The sequence below is a fragment of the Ammodytes marinus genome (assembly GCF_949987685.1).
Source record: "Ammodytes marinus genome assembly, chromosome: 3".
Lineage (NCBI taxonomy): Eukaryota > Metazoa > Chordata > Actinopteri > Uranoscopiformes > Ammodytidae > Ammodytes > Ammodytes marinus.
In genome coordinates this window covers 35,046,228-35,061,754 of record NC_137232.1, presented here as the reverse complement: position 1 = coordinate 35,061,754, position 15,527 = coordinate 35,046,228, and the positions used below count along the sequence as shown (strand labels likewise).

At 40.0% G+C, this 15,527-nt stretch overlaps 1 protein-coding gene across 2 annotated transcripts; it reads right to left on the bottom strand.

The window, feature by feature from the left end:
• Positions 1-835: 835 nt before the first annotated feature.
• LOC307271529 (uncharacterized protein) lies at positions 836-15,004 on the bottom strand. Of its 2 annotated transcripts, XR_013845602.1 has the most exons (8): positions 14,971-15,004; positions 10,681-11,268; positions 10,214-10,328; positions 2,416-2,582; positions 2,168-2,282; positions 1,979-2,050; positions 1,685-1,871; positions 836-1,572 (listed from the first exon to the last, which is right to left on the bottom strand). XR_013845602.1 is itself a non-coding variant. In XM_080054023.1 (5 exons), the coding sequence occupies exon 1, from the start codon at positions 10,135-10,137 to the stop codon at positions 3,403-3,405; it is 6,735 nt and encodes a 2,244-aa protein (XP_079910149.1). In that variant the 5' UTR covers positions 10,138-10,187; the 3' UTR covers positions 836-1,572; positions 1,685-1,871; positions 1,979-2,050; positions 2,168-2,282; positions 2,416-3,402. The 2 variants fall into 2 exon arrangements, 1 of the variants encoding a protein (XP_079910149.1); XM_080054023.1 differs by lacking the exons at positions 10,214-10,328; positions 10,681-11,268; positions 14,971-15,004 and having other exon boundaries at positions 2,416-10,187.
• Positions 15,005-15,527: the final 523 nt, after the last annotated feature.

Here is a 15,527-nt window from a genome sequence, read left to right as displayed (position 1 = left end):
TGGTCCCAAGAAGCCCTTGAAGAGCTGAAAATATTGATATGTGGAAGTTGTATGAAGGTTGAAGTATGTTGAAGTTATTGAAGGCCAAAGAACGTACGGAATAATAATAATAACTAGAATTGCAATTCCTTGAAGAAATTGCGGTGTGAATGCTGACGCTGATGCTGAAGCTGATGCTGAATTTGACCCTTCACTGCTGAATGTTGATGAAGAACGAAGGATGAATATATCTGAATCAACAGAATGATTGAATGATACAATGTATGAAAAATGAATGAAAAATGAATGAATTATGACCTTGAAATTTGACCTCTAAACTACTCTGAGGTCATAATTGAGTCATAATAAACATCTGTGCAAAGTTAAAAGAAAATCCGTGTAAGTCTAAAATGTAGCTGTAACCGGGGCTTGAACCGCCAACTTTTAGTTCAGGGTAAACAATAAATAAAATTGTTCGGGGTAAACAGCTCTACCTCATGTGTCATCTACACTTAGCATGAGACATGTTCCACTTCACACAATGATATAAGTAGAAAATGTTATTCCACAAGCTGGATTCAATCCTGTGATTTTCTGATTACAAGACCAAGGCTTTAACCACTATACCACCAATCCTGTGCTAAAAACAGAGACCAGGTCTAATTTATAAAGAAACCTATATATTCCTATGGTGCTATATATTCCAAACTGCTACTTCTATCTCGCAAACCGTGAGTCTGAAAGACTTGCCCTCGTCAGACGGAAACGGGAAGAAACATAGTGAGACACTAGTTTGTTCAGTGTTTATTTCTCACCATAAAATAAAATTTCACTACATCATTATTTTAAACCGCAATATTTAAATTTGATAACTAAAAGAACCTTGTATTTTTTCAGACCTTTTTTGCTATCACTTTACCTTCATGTCCCAGTTATTTTATGATAAACCTGTACACAGAACATTTCAGAAAGGATATTGATGATAATCTTATTGACCTCTTAAGATAGAGTGGTGTAATCAAATCAACAGGTGTAAAAAATGTTCGTTCCAATATATGTTACATTGTAGGCTACCCTCTATGCATATATGCAAACATATACAAATGCATTGAGACATTGAATAATGCCCACCTTCAAAGTAAATCAGATAAAGTCTGTTGGAATATTTCTGTTAATTCACCATTTATTAAAATGTTATTGTTACATGAAAAATGTTAACCCCATAGAAAAAGGAAAATATAAAAGTCTGCCGATATAATATTTACAGCCTTACACCCTCAAAGCATGTCAGGAAAAACTTCTTAAAAACCTTTATCAGGGAAAAAAAAAAAATTGAAGAAACCTTTAGGTAGGCCAAGTCTTTGAGAGATCCCCTACCAGGACGACTGCGTGTGACAGACTAGTTAATGTTTGAATCTGTGATTGTCTGAAAGTCTTGTGCACAGTGTAGCTAATGTGGATGACACAATGTGTATCTTTGTACGGTGGTTAGCGGAAAGGAAACTGTCTCTTCTTCAAGTCATTCTTCCAGTGGCCAGATGATGAAGGGCAGCGACTGTTTCTGTTGAGCAGATGGACTCCCAAAGGAAATTGCTGTAGAGAAGATCAACAACAGAAAAATGTTTTACAATAAGACCAAATAACCAAATATGCATTTAATCACTTACATAAGAAGCAAGGTCAAATCTTATAAGTATCTTCTTACATGCTCAGTAAAGAGTTGTGGAGCCGCACTGCCTGCCCCTTATCTGCTTTTCCTCAGTCCATATGATTCTCTCCTATGGGATGGTTGGTCATGTGGCCATCTGGATGGACAGCTAACAGGAAGCATCTTTTTTTTGTTGAGTTGAGGACTCCAGGATACTGCTGCAGAAGACTCTCAGAGTAGTTTGCTGTAAAGATGAGGGGTAAATGTTATAATAAAACATTAATTAAATCACTTGTAGAACACACAAGTTCAAATGTTTGCGTAAAAAAGCATTAAATATAATCTACTTACGTTTTTGAAGCAGAGAGTTGAAGTGTCTTTTACTGCCTTGAGTTGACCTCTCCATGGTGCTGACGACTCAGCCTGGCACAGATCAAGTGAGAAAAAATCAGAAGCAATTGATCATTTCATGTTTTTCACATTGTGAGTGTCACTGATGGTTTGAGGTACAGGTACATTAGATAAAGAAAGTTTACTTACAAAATGCTTTGTTCCAGGTCAAGATGACCACTCGGGTTGATTGCCACTAGATTTTCCTGTTGCCCCAGTCTCACCATGTTTCCTCGATGCAGATCCATCACAACCGCCTCTCAGCCTGAAACCAAACCCAAATGTGCATTCTATGTTACTTACAATGAATACTGCGGACAGTGACAACAACCAAATCAGCATAGACATGCAGAGGATTTTAATACAACACTAATATAAAAAAATATGTAGTCACATACATGGCACTGTTCCAGAGAACTATGAAGGGCTTTGCAGACATCTGTGGTTGGTCTCTCTGCCTTGAGTAGATGTCTGTCAGGTCTGCTGTGAAGCCCAATGTTGGTGTTTCTAGAACTCTGGTGTAACTTCTGAGCTGAGGGGCCTCCCGAGTGACAACTGTGGGGCACTTATGTAGACAAATATACAGACAAAAAAGAAATGTATTAAATAGCAGTAATGTAGAGTGCAGCAGGAGCAATAATGAATCATTACAACTTCCCGCAATTACTGATAATGATCAAAGTTATGCCTTAGTTACCAGCACTTACTTGTAGTTTCCTGTCCACTTCTCAGGACTGCCATTATATTTTATATGTATAAATATATATGTATATATATATATATATATTGGGAGAATTGTTTATTCACAATTTAAAAGGGTCGACCATTTTTCAATACGTAGTAGTTGGATTATTTAAGCTTTGCCACCCACAATATAATTGAATATTTAGTCATCGGTTGCAAATGACGCTGGTTGGATATTGGTTGAATGAAGTTTAGGGGAAGAAGTATGAGTGAGAAGAAGCGATTTTAAATGTTGCATCATTTTTAATGAAATGTTGACGAATTTTGAAGTTAGGATTTATTTTGAAAATGTTGAATAAAAGCAGACGTGGTGAAGTTGTTGAAGATCTTAAAGTTTGAATGAAGTTTCTAGAATGAAGCATGTTGATATTTATCTTGAGTGAGATTGTCCCTCCATCCCACCCTCCCTCCCAGCCTGTAAAAGGCTGGAACAGCCGAAGCAGATTTTACAGCTTGGCTGACAAGGACAATCCCACCCACAAATGTATTAGTTTTTTTTTTATTTAGTATTTTTCTGGATTAAGTTTTGTTCAAGTAATATGTTATGTTAAGTAATAAGTCGATTTACAATCATCAATGCATTACACAATACTTAGTTTTGTTAAACTTAGCAATGGTTACCCAGGTTATATACTCTCAATTTACATTTCCAATATTTCTGAGGTAATCGTACAGTACACAGGATTGTGGTAACTGTAGTAAGTTTGGAGCAAGCCAGAATGCAGACAGCACTGTGGTCGAGAGATGTAAATGTGGTCCAAGAGTGTATTTTTGTCGGTGGTAGCGGCTGTGATAAGTTGCTCGTAACCTTTTGACTGAAACAGTTCAAGGATCGGCTTGCTTGCTCCGGACAACAGATTTTCATTAAAATCTCCGCAGACTATGATTGGATGATGATCCATAATTTCTAGCGAATCCAAGAGGCTTTGCAAGTTGGAAAGGAATGAGTGTATGCTGTAGCTTGGAGGCTTGTAAACAGCAGCGATCAGCGCATTGAATGGGGCTTCAAGCTTGACAACTGTAAACTCAATGTCAGTAGCATTGTGTACGTACTGCTTTTCACGGACTTGTATATGGTCTTTTACATAGATAGCGACTCCGCCACCATTTTTGCGAACCATGTCAGGAAAGTTTGTGTACGAGACATTTCGGTTGCGATTGAACATCTTGTACCCTTGTAAATGGAGACTTTGAGCGACAAATGATCCTTGTAAGTGAGTTTCTGTTAGACACAGGACATCAGCAAGGTGAAGTTCATGGTGACTCTTGATATCAGCGATGTGAGACGGAAGTCCTTCTGTGTTGTGGTGGATGACGGTGAGAATATCTGGCCTGTTTAATGTCGCTGTGACATTCAGTAGAGGCATTAAATGTTCAAATGAAGCTTCTGCCATGGCTGCAAGACCTATTTTGACTTGTGGATTAGCATATATTTTTGTCTCATCAAAATCTAGAATATGAAGTCCACTGAGGGAAGTAACTCTGCTGAGAGCAACATAGGCCATGCCTGGCTCAAAGATGCTTTTTAGTGAGACTGCGGCGGAGGACCTTGTCATGCCTTGAACCTTGTGTATTGTACAAGCAAACGCAAGTTTTAAAGGAAACTGCCTGCGGACCACTCCCTTTTGCTTCAGTTTTTCTTCATCTCTATCAATGTACACAATATTATCAGCTGCACTGATATTGCTGGGATTTCTTGCCACATCTAGTTCTAGTCCAAGTTTGTTGACGTGTGAAGCACTACCGCCATCACTGGTCACTATTTTCGCAATACATGCAAATGTTCCATTGCAGAGACCAGACTGCACGTTGATATTTCTTGTAAGCATGACACGAGCGCCTAAAGCAACTTTAATTGAGTCAGGTAACTCTTTATTGTCCCCTTTAAAAGGTGTAGCTTCTCTCGCCATTCTACCAGTTCTGGGATCTTTTCGATAGTCGTCTGCATCTATCTTTATGATGTCAGAGTGAAACCGCTCTAGTGATGTCGAATTATGTGCATCAACCTGTTTATTTGTAGCGAAGACGTGGAGTATGTCTTTTGGACAGTGTGCCGGATCAGCGACAGCCTGTGAAAGCAAAGCTTTGTCTTGGTTGGATAATGCCTCTTCCTTCTCTTTAACGCGGATGCGGTTCAGCATCTCAGCAAATGGGACGTCGTCTTTCTGACGCATAATCTCAGTCAACGTGATAATCTGAAATTGGTCGCGCCAGAGGTCGATCTGAGTTGGATCATAGACGCACAACGGTTTAGACTGTCGAACAGGAGGGAGCTGATTGAAATCACCCACGGCGAGGACACACATCCCACCGAAAGGTCTGTGATTTCCTTTGATTTGTTTCAATCTGGCATCGACATAGGCAAAGAGAGACTTTGAAACCATACTGATTTCATCAATTATGAGTATCTCTGCATTTGAAAGCTCTGCCCTGACTTCATCTAGTTTATTACCAAGACCATTGAACGGAGGCTTTAAACTTCTCGGCAGCTTTAGGAGACAATGCAATGTTGTGCCTGAAATGTTGAAAGCGGCGGTGCCAGTAAACGCGGTTAACAGGACGGTAGGTTTTGACATGTCCGATTCCTCTGCATTACGTGGAAGCCTAGACAATATTTTGGATGCTTCTGCGTGGATGCATTTGATAAGATGAGACTTGCCTGTTCCAGCACCACCGTTAATGAAATAGAAGAACGGTTCCACATTTAAACCACAGACGCGTTTTATGCTCCAGTCTCTGATGGCGTAGAAAACGGACGCTTGCTTTTGGTTTAAATTTTGATACATTTGCCGCAACATTGCGGGATCTATCTCAGGGGCTTCTCTCATGATGGCAACTTCTGGTCTGTTTTCTGTCCTCAGATTATAGTCCGGCACGTTCTCTTGCACGTTATCCTCATCAGCTGGTCTTGCTTCAAGTTCCTCAATGCATTCTAACCTTTGTAGTTCACATTCGGGAGCCAGATTACACCATTCGTTTATTATAACACCATTCTGTTCAAACTCTGCGATGGCACTATCAATGTCTTCCCTGTGTTTTTCATATTTTTCTCGGTTTCGTTTCACGACACAAGACACCATCTCAGGGCGCTCTGTACCTCGTATCCAAATGCCAGCACGTTCGTGGAAGGACTGGTTGGTGGGGTAGTGTATGGATTTTAGCTCCGTCTGTGCGCGATACGGGACGTAAAGCTTTAGTAATGTGCCGTGAAATTCCTCAGGATTCTTCTCCTGTGAGAAACAACGATATTTAATAACAGCGGGTTTACCGTTTGTTCTTCTCTGAACAAATCCCATCTCATTCAGTAGGGGCACTACGTTGGGACCTTTTGCCTGTTTGCCATAGACAATTCTACAAGTGGAAGCAAAATCGGCCAAGCACATTGCCTCAAAGTCTGGAGTTTCTGGTCTGCATTGGTACTTGTCAGGTAATCCGTTCATCCACAAATTAACAGAGTCTGGCGTTCTGTTCTCTAGGAAGGACATGGGGTAACTCATTTTTAGCGCGTTGTCATCAGTCTGTACAAATATGACCTGGCGTGAACACTGTTTCATGCGTAGACCACATGCACGGGCCACACACTCTTGAGCACTGACCTCTCTTTTCTTAGAGTACGCCTGCATTACCAGTTTCATCTCATCGCTCTCATTTACATTTTCATGACTTGAATTTTGAATCATTGATTTGAGGTATTCACTTAAACCGTGTTCAGCTTTGCTGATGTAGCTGCAGATGTACATGATACACGAGTAAGGGTTGAGAATGAACTGTATATCTAAATTAGCATCCCAGGCTTCAAGGAGGGCAGGATTGTATCCATTTACCCACGAGTCTTTTGGATCACGCTTTAGAACCACCTCACTTGCTTTGGCTTTAATACACAGGCATTCTATGTATTCCTCAACCGTGAGGTCACATGACGCCAACATCTGTTCTAAAGTCAGAGATGCGCTCTCAGCTACATCGTTTAACCGCTTTAGTGCGTTGAGCTTTCTTATTGCCACCAACTCTCTCTCATCTTCATCTTCCAATACTTTAGATCGTATTATCATGGTTTCTGGGGCTGGGATTTTAGGAAATCCAAAACGGCAGTTGGCATTGGAATATTTAACACATGTCTTTGAATGTGTTTTGCTGTGCATCTGAACTTCTGTAACTTTTTTGTGCAGTTCAGGTTGTGTGTTTGGATCAGGCAACTGAGCTGTGATGTATTTGGAAACGAAATCACAAACCGTCTGATCAGAGTCTTCTTCAAACACAGGAGCTCCTTCTACCCATACGAGACAGTGTATGTGTGGGCTTCCACGGTGCTGAAATTCCAATCTCAAAAACCAGTCCACCACTTTACCGATGGGTTGAGCGGGTGACAGTATCAAATCTCTGAACAGAGCCTCAACACGTTTGTCAAAAAGTCGCATAGAGGTCACCGGGTTTGATCTTAAGATGGACGCTTTCGCCTGCCAATCGAGTGCATCAAAATTCACTTGTTCGCCTTGTTGAGCTTTAATGGCTGTAATAACCTCTTTCCAGCGCATTTCAGCAGCAGAAAATGTAAGAAAGAATGTTGGCGTCCCCATCTGACGAATCATCGAGAATAAATCTTTGGTCGTCTTCTCCCAAAACGCGGGGGAGCCTCTGAGTGGTGTCATGAATCGGATTGCATCTTTGTTACGCACAAGTTTTTCAACCTCATGCTTGTTCTGCAACATTGCATTGGTTATTTTGCGACCATCTCGTGTAAAAGGTTTTGCTTTACGCAGCTGTATTGACATGCTGGAAGTGGCCTGATGTATTTCGCTTACAAACTGAGCGAAAAAGAGATAGTTTGTATCCCTAGCAAAACGGTTGTCTGCACAGCAAAGTCTAGTTTTGAAATAACTGCAGGGTGTTATTGTTTTGCGACGGTTTTCGTCTAGAGTGTTTTTACCAGTGGGAAACTGAACGGGAAAAGCCATTGCCTCTAGGTTAGGAGTTTTGAAAAAGCTTACTGGTTTGTTTCCCTCAGCGGGTGCAACCGAGTAGATTCCCTCACTAAAACTTAATATTTCATCTGTCAAATCAGTTGGTTGTAGACATGACTCGAGAGCAACGGCGCCATTAGGTTCATCACTCTCCTGTTCAATATTTTCAGACTGCTGCTGTGGTTGCTGACCATCAGACAACTGACTATTTGTATCCTGTTCATCGTTCTCAGAATCCATTTCTGCCTCAAAGAGTGCATCGTTCTCAAAGCTGTCAATTTCCATCATATCTTCAACATTATAGTCCGTATCATCCATGTTTTCCTCATCCGAGTCATTTGCTTCCTCATCAATTAATGGGTCACAAAGCTCTTCCTCATCTCGGATTGTTATGTCAGTGTACTGCGGATGGACCTCTTTTAGTTTAAGCAAAGCCCTCACTAGTTTAGTCCATGTTACACTTTGGTAAAGTTGATGGCCGGTATAGCACAATTTCCTCTTAAGTTTAACTCTCATGACCTGAGACTCACTTCTTAGTCTCGGTAAGGCATTTACCGTTTCTTGTACTTCTGATGGGACGCAGACCAAGTTTCCACAAATCTGGCGCTGACCTCCCTTCGGGAGTGGGATAATTTTGGCGAATGTTATGCATTTGGAAATGAGATGCCTCTCCAAAATGTTTAAATCACAGAGTTCAGTGGGAATATCTGCTAGTTCTAGATTGTTAGCTATGGCAAGTGGTGGCATACTTCCAGTTTTAAGGTGCTCATGGCAAGTGTGACAGATCCACTCTTTTTTTCTTTCAGCTGGTACTGTGCATTGTTGAGCATTTTGACACTCATCAGTACAGACATGAACAAACTTCCCTGTCAGGCAGGTTTGAGCAACAAGTGGATTTGTATTGTACTTTGATCTATTGCAACATTTCACTTGATTTGGAAACAAAGATCGATGGCAGCACGTGCAGCCATGTATTGGGGCCTTTTTGATATTGGATCGAAAAACTTCTATAGCATCTCGCATCTGCATGTCTTCCATCGCATCTCTAATGAGACTGTCATCCATAGAATCTCTAATAGGACTGTCATCCCTTTGGTTTTGCCTTCTTTGCATGCGTCTGTATTTTTGTCTTATTCTCATCGCACAGTTCATGCGATGAGTCATTCCAAATGCACGATTGCTTTGGTATTTGTTTCTCATGCGTTGTCTCATTGTTTCTTTCTGTCTGGCTCTAAATGCAGGGTCCTTTGCATAACGAGTGGTTACATTAGACTTTTTAGTTTGTCTGAAACGAGCATCTAAGCGATAGCGGGTGCATGTGTATGACCTCTGCTTCTGCTTGAAGCTTTCACTTTGCCTGTAACGGTTGGTTATATACGACCTTTGCTTGTCCTTAAAGCTTTCGCTTTGCCTGTAACGGTTGGTTATATACGACCTTTGCTTCTGCTTAAAGCTTTCGCTTTGCCTGTAACGGTTGGTTATATACGACCTCTGCTTCTGCTTAAAGCTTTCGCTTTGCCTGTAACGATTGGTTATATACGACCTTCGCTTGTCCTTAAATCTTTCGTCTTGCCTGTAACGATTTGTTAAGTTATGCTTCTGCCTCTGCCGGAAGTCGGAGTCGTGTTGATAGCGAGAAGTTGTGTAGGACTTCTTTCTTTTTCTGTAAGAATTGTCATGGGATTTGCTCACTTCTTTAGCGTACCTTTCCCTCTCTTTCCTCTTTTTCTTTTGGAGGGGAGTTTCAGTGTTTTTGTCATGTTTTGCCTTTGCCTTCTCTGCAGCCATCATTCTTCTTTTATACTTTATCCTTGCATGTTTGGGAAGTTTAGATAGATTTGGTATAGCTCTGTGGTCCTTTTCTGGATTATCTAATGTATAACATTCTGAACCTGCATTGCTACACACATGTATTAATTCACTTGAATCTGATGTAACGTCTGCATAGGGGGTATAGGCTGTATCTGAGCATGATGGCAACAACATCTCAGTTTCAGGCTGTGTTACACTGGAAATAGTGTGAACGTTCTGCTCCCTCATGTGTGAAACTTCTGCATTTGCATCGACATGAGCCACATTTTCTTCTACAGAGATTTCCTCTACACTTTGAACAACCACATCTGATTGCATGTCAGCACAGGGTGTAGACTCTGTAACTGAGCTTGACGGCAAAGACATTTCAATGTCAGGCTGTGTAACACTGACCGTAGTGTTATCGATATGCCCCCTCGTGTGTAAAACAGCAGTGTCTGCATTAGAGTTTACGTGAACAACATTTTCATTCACAGAGGCTTCATCTACACTCTGAAAAAGCACAGGGATTAGTTCATAAGGAGCCTCTGGGCTGGTGCCTAACAAGGTAAAGATTGTGCAAAGTTTGGTTTGCAGATCTCTTAAATGGTTGAAAGTGAACATGACAGCTGTTCCAGTACTGTCTGGGCCAATGGGAAGGCCATCAGGTCGTCTTGTGTGTGGGTCAAAAAATCCATACCTTGCTTGCTGGTCTCGGAAAACAGCAATGAAGACATGGCTCATTACCAACAGAGCGAAGTTCACTCCAGATGTCAAGCACTGAAGTCCGTCTGAAAGGTTTAAGAAGTCGCCTTCTGCAGGAGTAGATGTAAACATTCCATACATTGAGTTACATTTTGTCATTATGTGATGCAGTCTGTAGCCACGTACAACCTCAGGAATTTCATCTCTATTCAAATGTCCATGAACTATCCTTCCATCTTTTATCAACTGTTCCACTGTTTCCACATACATTGAATAGCCACGATCTAAAACAAGATCAAGGTCTGCGCTTTTAAGGTGACTTAACTCGTGCAGGAAAGCTAAAAATGTTGCAGAGTTACAGGAGCACTGACTGTTGTTGGCATCATGATATGTATAATGGTTCTGGCTGCGGGATGCTAACTCACATGTCACATTAGCATTAGAAGGCTCAGAAACATTTACCTCTCTGTTGCTGTAAGGATCAGAATGTTCCACAGGTTCAGCTTGTTTTGAGGATAGAAACTCACTTAACTTCAGCCAGCGTACTTTTGAAGCTTGAGATTTCTTTCCTTTTTTTGGCATGGTCTCTGATTTCTCAAAGGTTCAAAGTTCTCAAAAGGTTTGCTTATCAAAGGTTTTTTCTGAAAACGTTTGAGAAAGGTTTTTTCTCAAAAGGTTTGAGAAAGGTTTGCGTCAAAAAGTTTTGCTTCAAAAAAGGTTTGCGTCAAAAAGATTTGCTTCAAAGGTTTTTTTCTGCAAACTGACTAGTCTCAGACTCAGTCAGAGGTGAATAAAAGAAGAGAGAAATCTGGATTTTGATACAAGGGTAGAGAGAGCAAGCAAGCTTTGGGGAGGTAGATCTGAATGTCCCCGGGAATACTGACTAGTACTTCTCAGTCAGAGCGTGACACAGGGAGAGAGAAGACAGATTTAGCAGAGAGTACAGACAGAGCAGAAAGCGACCGCTTGCCCAGACTGTGAATCTGCAACAAGAAGCGGTCAAAGGGGTTGGGGGTTGGGATGGTAGAGTCAGGGTACAAGACCAGGCGTCTGGAAAACAGAGAGTGGAAAACAATTATTAATTTGAAATACATTCTTCCTAGCAATTGCAGAAATAGTTGCCTAATTGCATGTAGGGCTGGCCATAATAGATCAAATATTCTATATTGTTTTGTTTTTACAATACAATTAGTCAGCAAATTATCTTTATTTCATTGAGCAGTAACAGTCTTTTCCCTATGTTAAGGAACGGTGCTGCGCCACTGTTAAACAGCATTTAGTTAATGAATAGAGCGGGTGGGTGCCACCACATAAACTGCTGAACAACAGGTGTTGGACTGAATACCTAGTAGGTCTATATGGCTGCCTATCATCCACGTCGCTCTCGGTTTCTCTGTTTGACAGCAGGGAGCGTATGTGAGAGAGACACACATACATTATCTGCAAACACACAGCCCGCTGCCAGTGACTTAACTCATTACACTCTTATCAAAAAGCTGTTCATGAAGAACAGGTACAAATCAAGTGTAAATTGGTCCTGCTTTTCACTGTGGTGGGACGTCTTGGTAACTTCCTACTATCAGTACACTAGCGTGTTAAATTAAATAATAAGCTAATACACATGGCTGGCTCAGCGCTGTCATTGCACTGCCAGCCCCTGTAGCAGTAGTGGACAGGTGGTGGGACACTGAAGCAGTGATGCAGACATCATGCTTTGTTTGTGTATTATCTATCTCCACTCTTATCATGCGACACAATGAATCAATAATGAAACTTTTATAAATTGATGTTTATGGATTTGTTGATACAGTCCTAATTTTGTCCATGAAGGAGCTTAGGTTAATAATACCCAGGGGGCAAAACACCCTTTTTTCAGAAAACAGACATGGATTGTTGTAAAAGGTTGTTCTCTATAAATAATATCTAGGACCCTCAAGGATTACAATCTGGTGAGCTACGTACTGGAAAGCAAGAGGGTTTATCTTAAACCATGAAATGTTGCCAGTTGATTACTGACAGAACAATTATTTTCTGTATTTTTTTCAGAAAGGTTCGAATAAATATGCACATTTGCAATATCCAACTCATTATGTGTATATTTGCATCTCTTTAAAAATCAATTATCTAGATGTTGGGTAAAGCCAGAGTATATTATGTGTAGTATATAAATTATAATAGCCATATGCATGCGCTCGTTGGATGCAATGAGGCCCAGTGTGAGGATGGAGTGTGAAGTAGCAGCAGGTAATACGTCCACAAACCCCCACATATATATGTGTGTGAGTGTGTGTGTGTGTGTGTGTGTGTGTGTACACCCCTCACATTTCTTTGCCCCTGATGAACTCCTCTGTTGTTTTTGCAGTTTTTTTTGGATCATTATCTTGCTGCATGATGAAGGATCTTCCAATCAGTTTGGTTGCATCTTTCTTTAAATTGGCAGACAAAATGTTCCTGTATACTTCTGAGTTCATTTTGCTGTTGCCATCATGTGTTACTGTGTTGTTGTCAAGATGCACCTTTACCAAAGTGATGGAAAGGCTAAAGTTTAGAGAAAGAAAGAATCTGCTCATAATCCCAAACATACAAGCTCATCTGTGAAACACGGTGGAGGCAATGTCATGGCTTGGGCTTGCATGGCTTCTTCTCGGATGGGCTCATTAATCTTCATTGATGATGTAACACATGATGGCAACAGCAAAATGAACTCTATGGTTGCGTTCCGAATCGCATACTTTCTACTATATAGTATGTAGAAAAAAGATTTAGGATGTCCCGATTCTTGTGGCCAGATTTAGGATGGTTAGAATACCCGGATGGTCTACTTCATGCGGCCAAGATTGTTAGTGTTGAAAAGTGCATCCTATTTGGGCGATTCTGACCCACAATCCAGTGCGCACGTGAAGTGACGTAACATCGACGAAGCCTATAGGTCCATGTTATGAAAACAAACGGGGATGCGACGGATATAAAAGCAAGAGGCAAGATCAAGGCGCAATGTTATGATGAAATAAGAGAGAAAAGTATGTCCCAATAGTATGTCTACTGCATCCTAACTAGATTCTTTTTATCGTCGGATGTAGTATGTAGAATAGAAAAAAGAAAGAGTATGCGATTCGGAACGCAACCTAAGTCTACAGAAACATTTTGTCTGCCAATTTAAGGAAAGATGCAACCAAACTGATTGGAAGATCCTCCATCATGCATCAAGATAATGATCCAAAACACAACAAAGGAGTTAATCAGGGGCAAGAAGTGGAAGGTTATAGACTGGCCATGTCAATCTCCAGACTTAAACCCTATAGAGCATGCATTTTACCTGCCAAAGAGGAGACTTAAGAGAGTAACCCCCTAACACAAACAGCAACTGAATGAGGCTGCATTGAAAGCCTGGAAAAGCATCACAAAAGAAGAATGTAAAAGTTTGGTGATGTCACTGGGTCACAGGCTTGATGCAGTTATTGCAAGCAATGGATTTGCGACAACATATTACGTTTTATTCACTTTAATTTATTTAAAGTCTATCTGTTCCTATACTTCTGCTCGCCTAAAAATGTGGTGTTCCTTTTCAAAAAATGCTATCTTCTAAGTTGTGTATCGGATCCAGATGTGAATACCTGGAAATGAAACCTGAAATGTTGATCTAGTCTCATATTCATCGTTTGGTGTCAAACCCAAATGTTTCCAGTCTACAGCAAAAATAAAGTAATTGGCCTCACCGTTCCAATACTATTGGAGGGGACTGTATGTGTATATTTGCATCTCTTTAAAAATCCATTATCTGGATGTTGGGTAAAGCCAGAGGTCAAATTTATATTATTTCGTTTTTACAATATGTCCAAAGTCATTACAGAACAGATTTTGGATACAGCCTTTTTTATATATAAATAGAGAAACACTATATACAGGTCATAACAATGCATTTTGATCATGTTTTTAAGAAGAAAATGTTTCATAAATAAGACAATGAACAACATATGAGCAAATCCTTCTGCAATAACCTTTGGTATAGTGCAAAGAATGATTATTGAAAGTTTAGTTGGATATCACAAAAAGCTATTTGCCTCAGTAACAATGAAAGGGATGCCTCTCCTATGATGGACAGACAGACAATGGGAGTCAGGACATTATCTCAACATTTTTTTTTCCAGTATTCCCAACTTCTAAAGAAGTTAACTAAACTTTCAATAATCATTCTTACTCTGATTTGTCAGACATTCTGTTCTTAAAAACACAAAAATAGATTTTAAGACCTAGTATAGTATTATTCAGTTTTTTAGAATAAAAAAGGCTGTATCCAAAATCTGTTCTGTATTGCCAGATTTTCATATTTATTCAAACATTTCTTAAAAAACAAAAATACAAAAAGTAATTGTTCTAATGTCAGTAATCCACTGGTAAAGTTTTGTGATATCTATACATTAAATATGTTACCCCATTCACCTGCAGTCTCTCGCCTTAAACCATGGCCCTGATTTGCTATTACCAGGTTGTCCACCCAGGTTGTGATCCTTGAATGCCCTACATATACTTTCTGGTGAAAAAACTTTTACAACATTCCATGTCTACAAACCTACTTTGCCCCCTGGGCATAATGCAAATTAGGGGTGCAAACTATTCACTTACGATATGTGTTTTTTGTACATCAATGTGTAAATGTTTGGTGATTATACAGAAGGGACTGAATAAAAGTAAAATTATCCAGTCAATGATGTATTATGTTGTCAATACCAGCACACATTCTCCTTTACTCACCAGTTAAGCACAATTATTCTCCTTGTTCTTTTCTAAAAGGAGATAAAAAAAAGATGTTAGACATGTCTTGACTCCTCATTCTATGAGTATGTGTGTACAGCTAGCAACATGACACAAACACTATAACTATCTGCTAGCCAAAGTTATTTTAAAAATACCCTGTATATAGGCCTAAACAAACCAATTACTGAAATTATTGTATTGGTATCCAAAACAGTGTTGTGCAACTCCAGTCAGGCATCCTGGGTCATCTTACAGACAGACAGACAGACAGACACACACACACACACACACAAGGAGCTTAGGTTATAATGCAGATTAGGTGTGCGAACTATTCACTAATCAGAAGTTTATTTTGGATATCAATGTTTTTTTTATACAGAAGGGACTGAATAAAAGTAAAATTATCCAGTCAATTATGTAGGCTACTCTGTTGTCAATACCAGCTCATATTCTACATTACTCACCAACAAAGCATGACACACACACTACAACTAGCTAGTTCACACACACACAAAATACATTATTCTACATGAGTATGCACGTCAAACAGCTAG

Coding starts and splice junctions, on each gene's coding strand:
- LOC307271529 (XM_080054023.1), bottom strand. CDS start 10,137: ATGTTCACTTTCAACCATTTAAGAGATCTGCAAACCAAACTTTGCACA.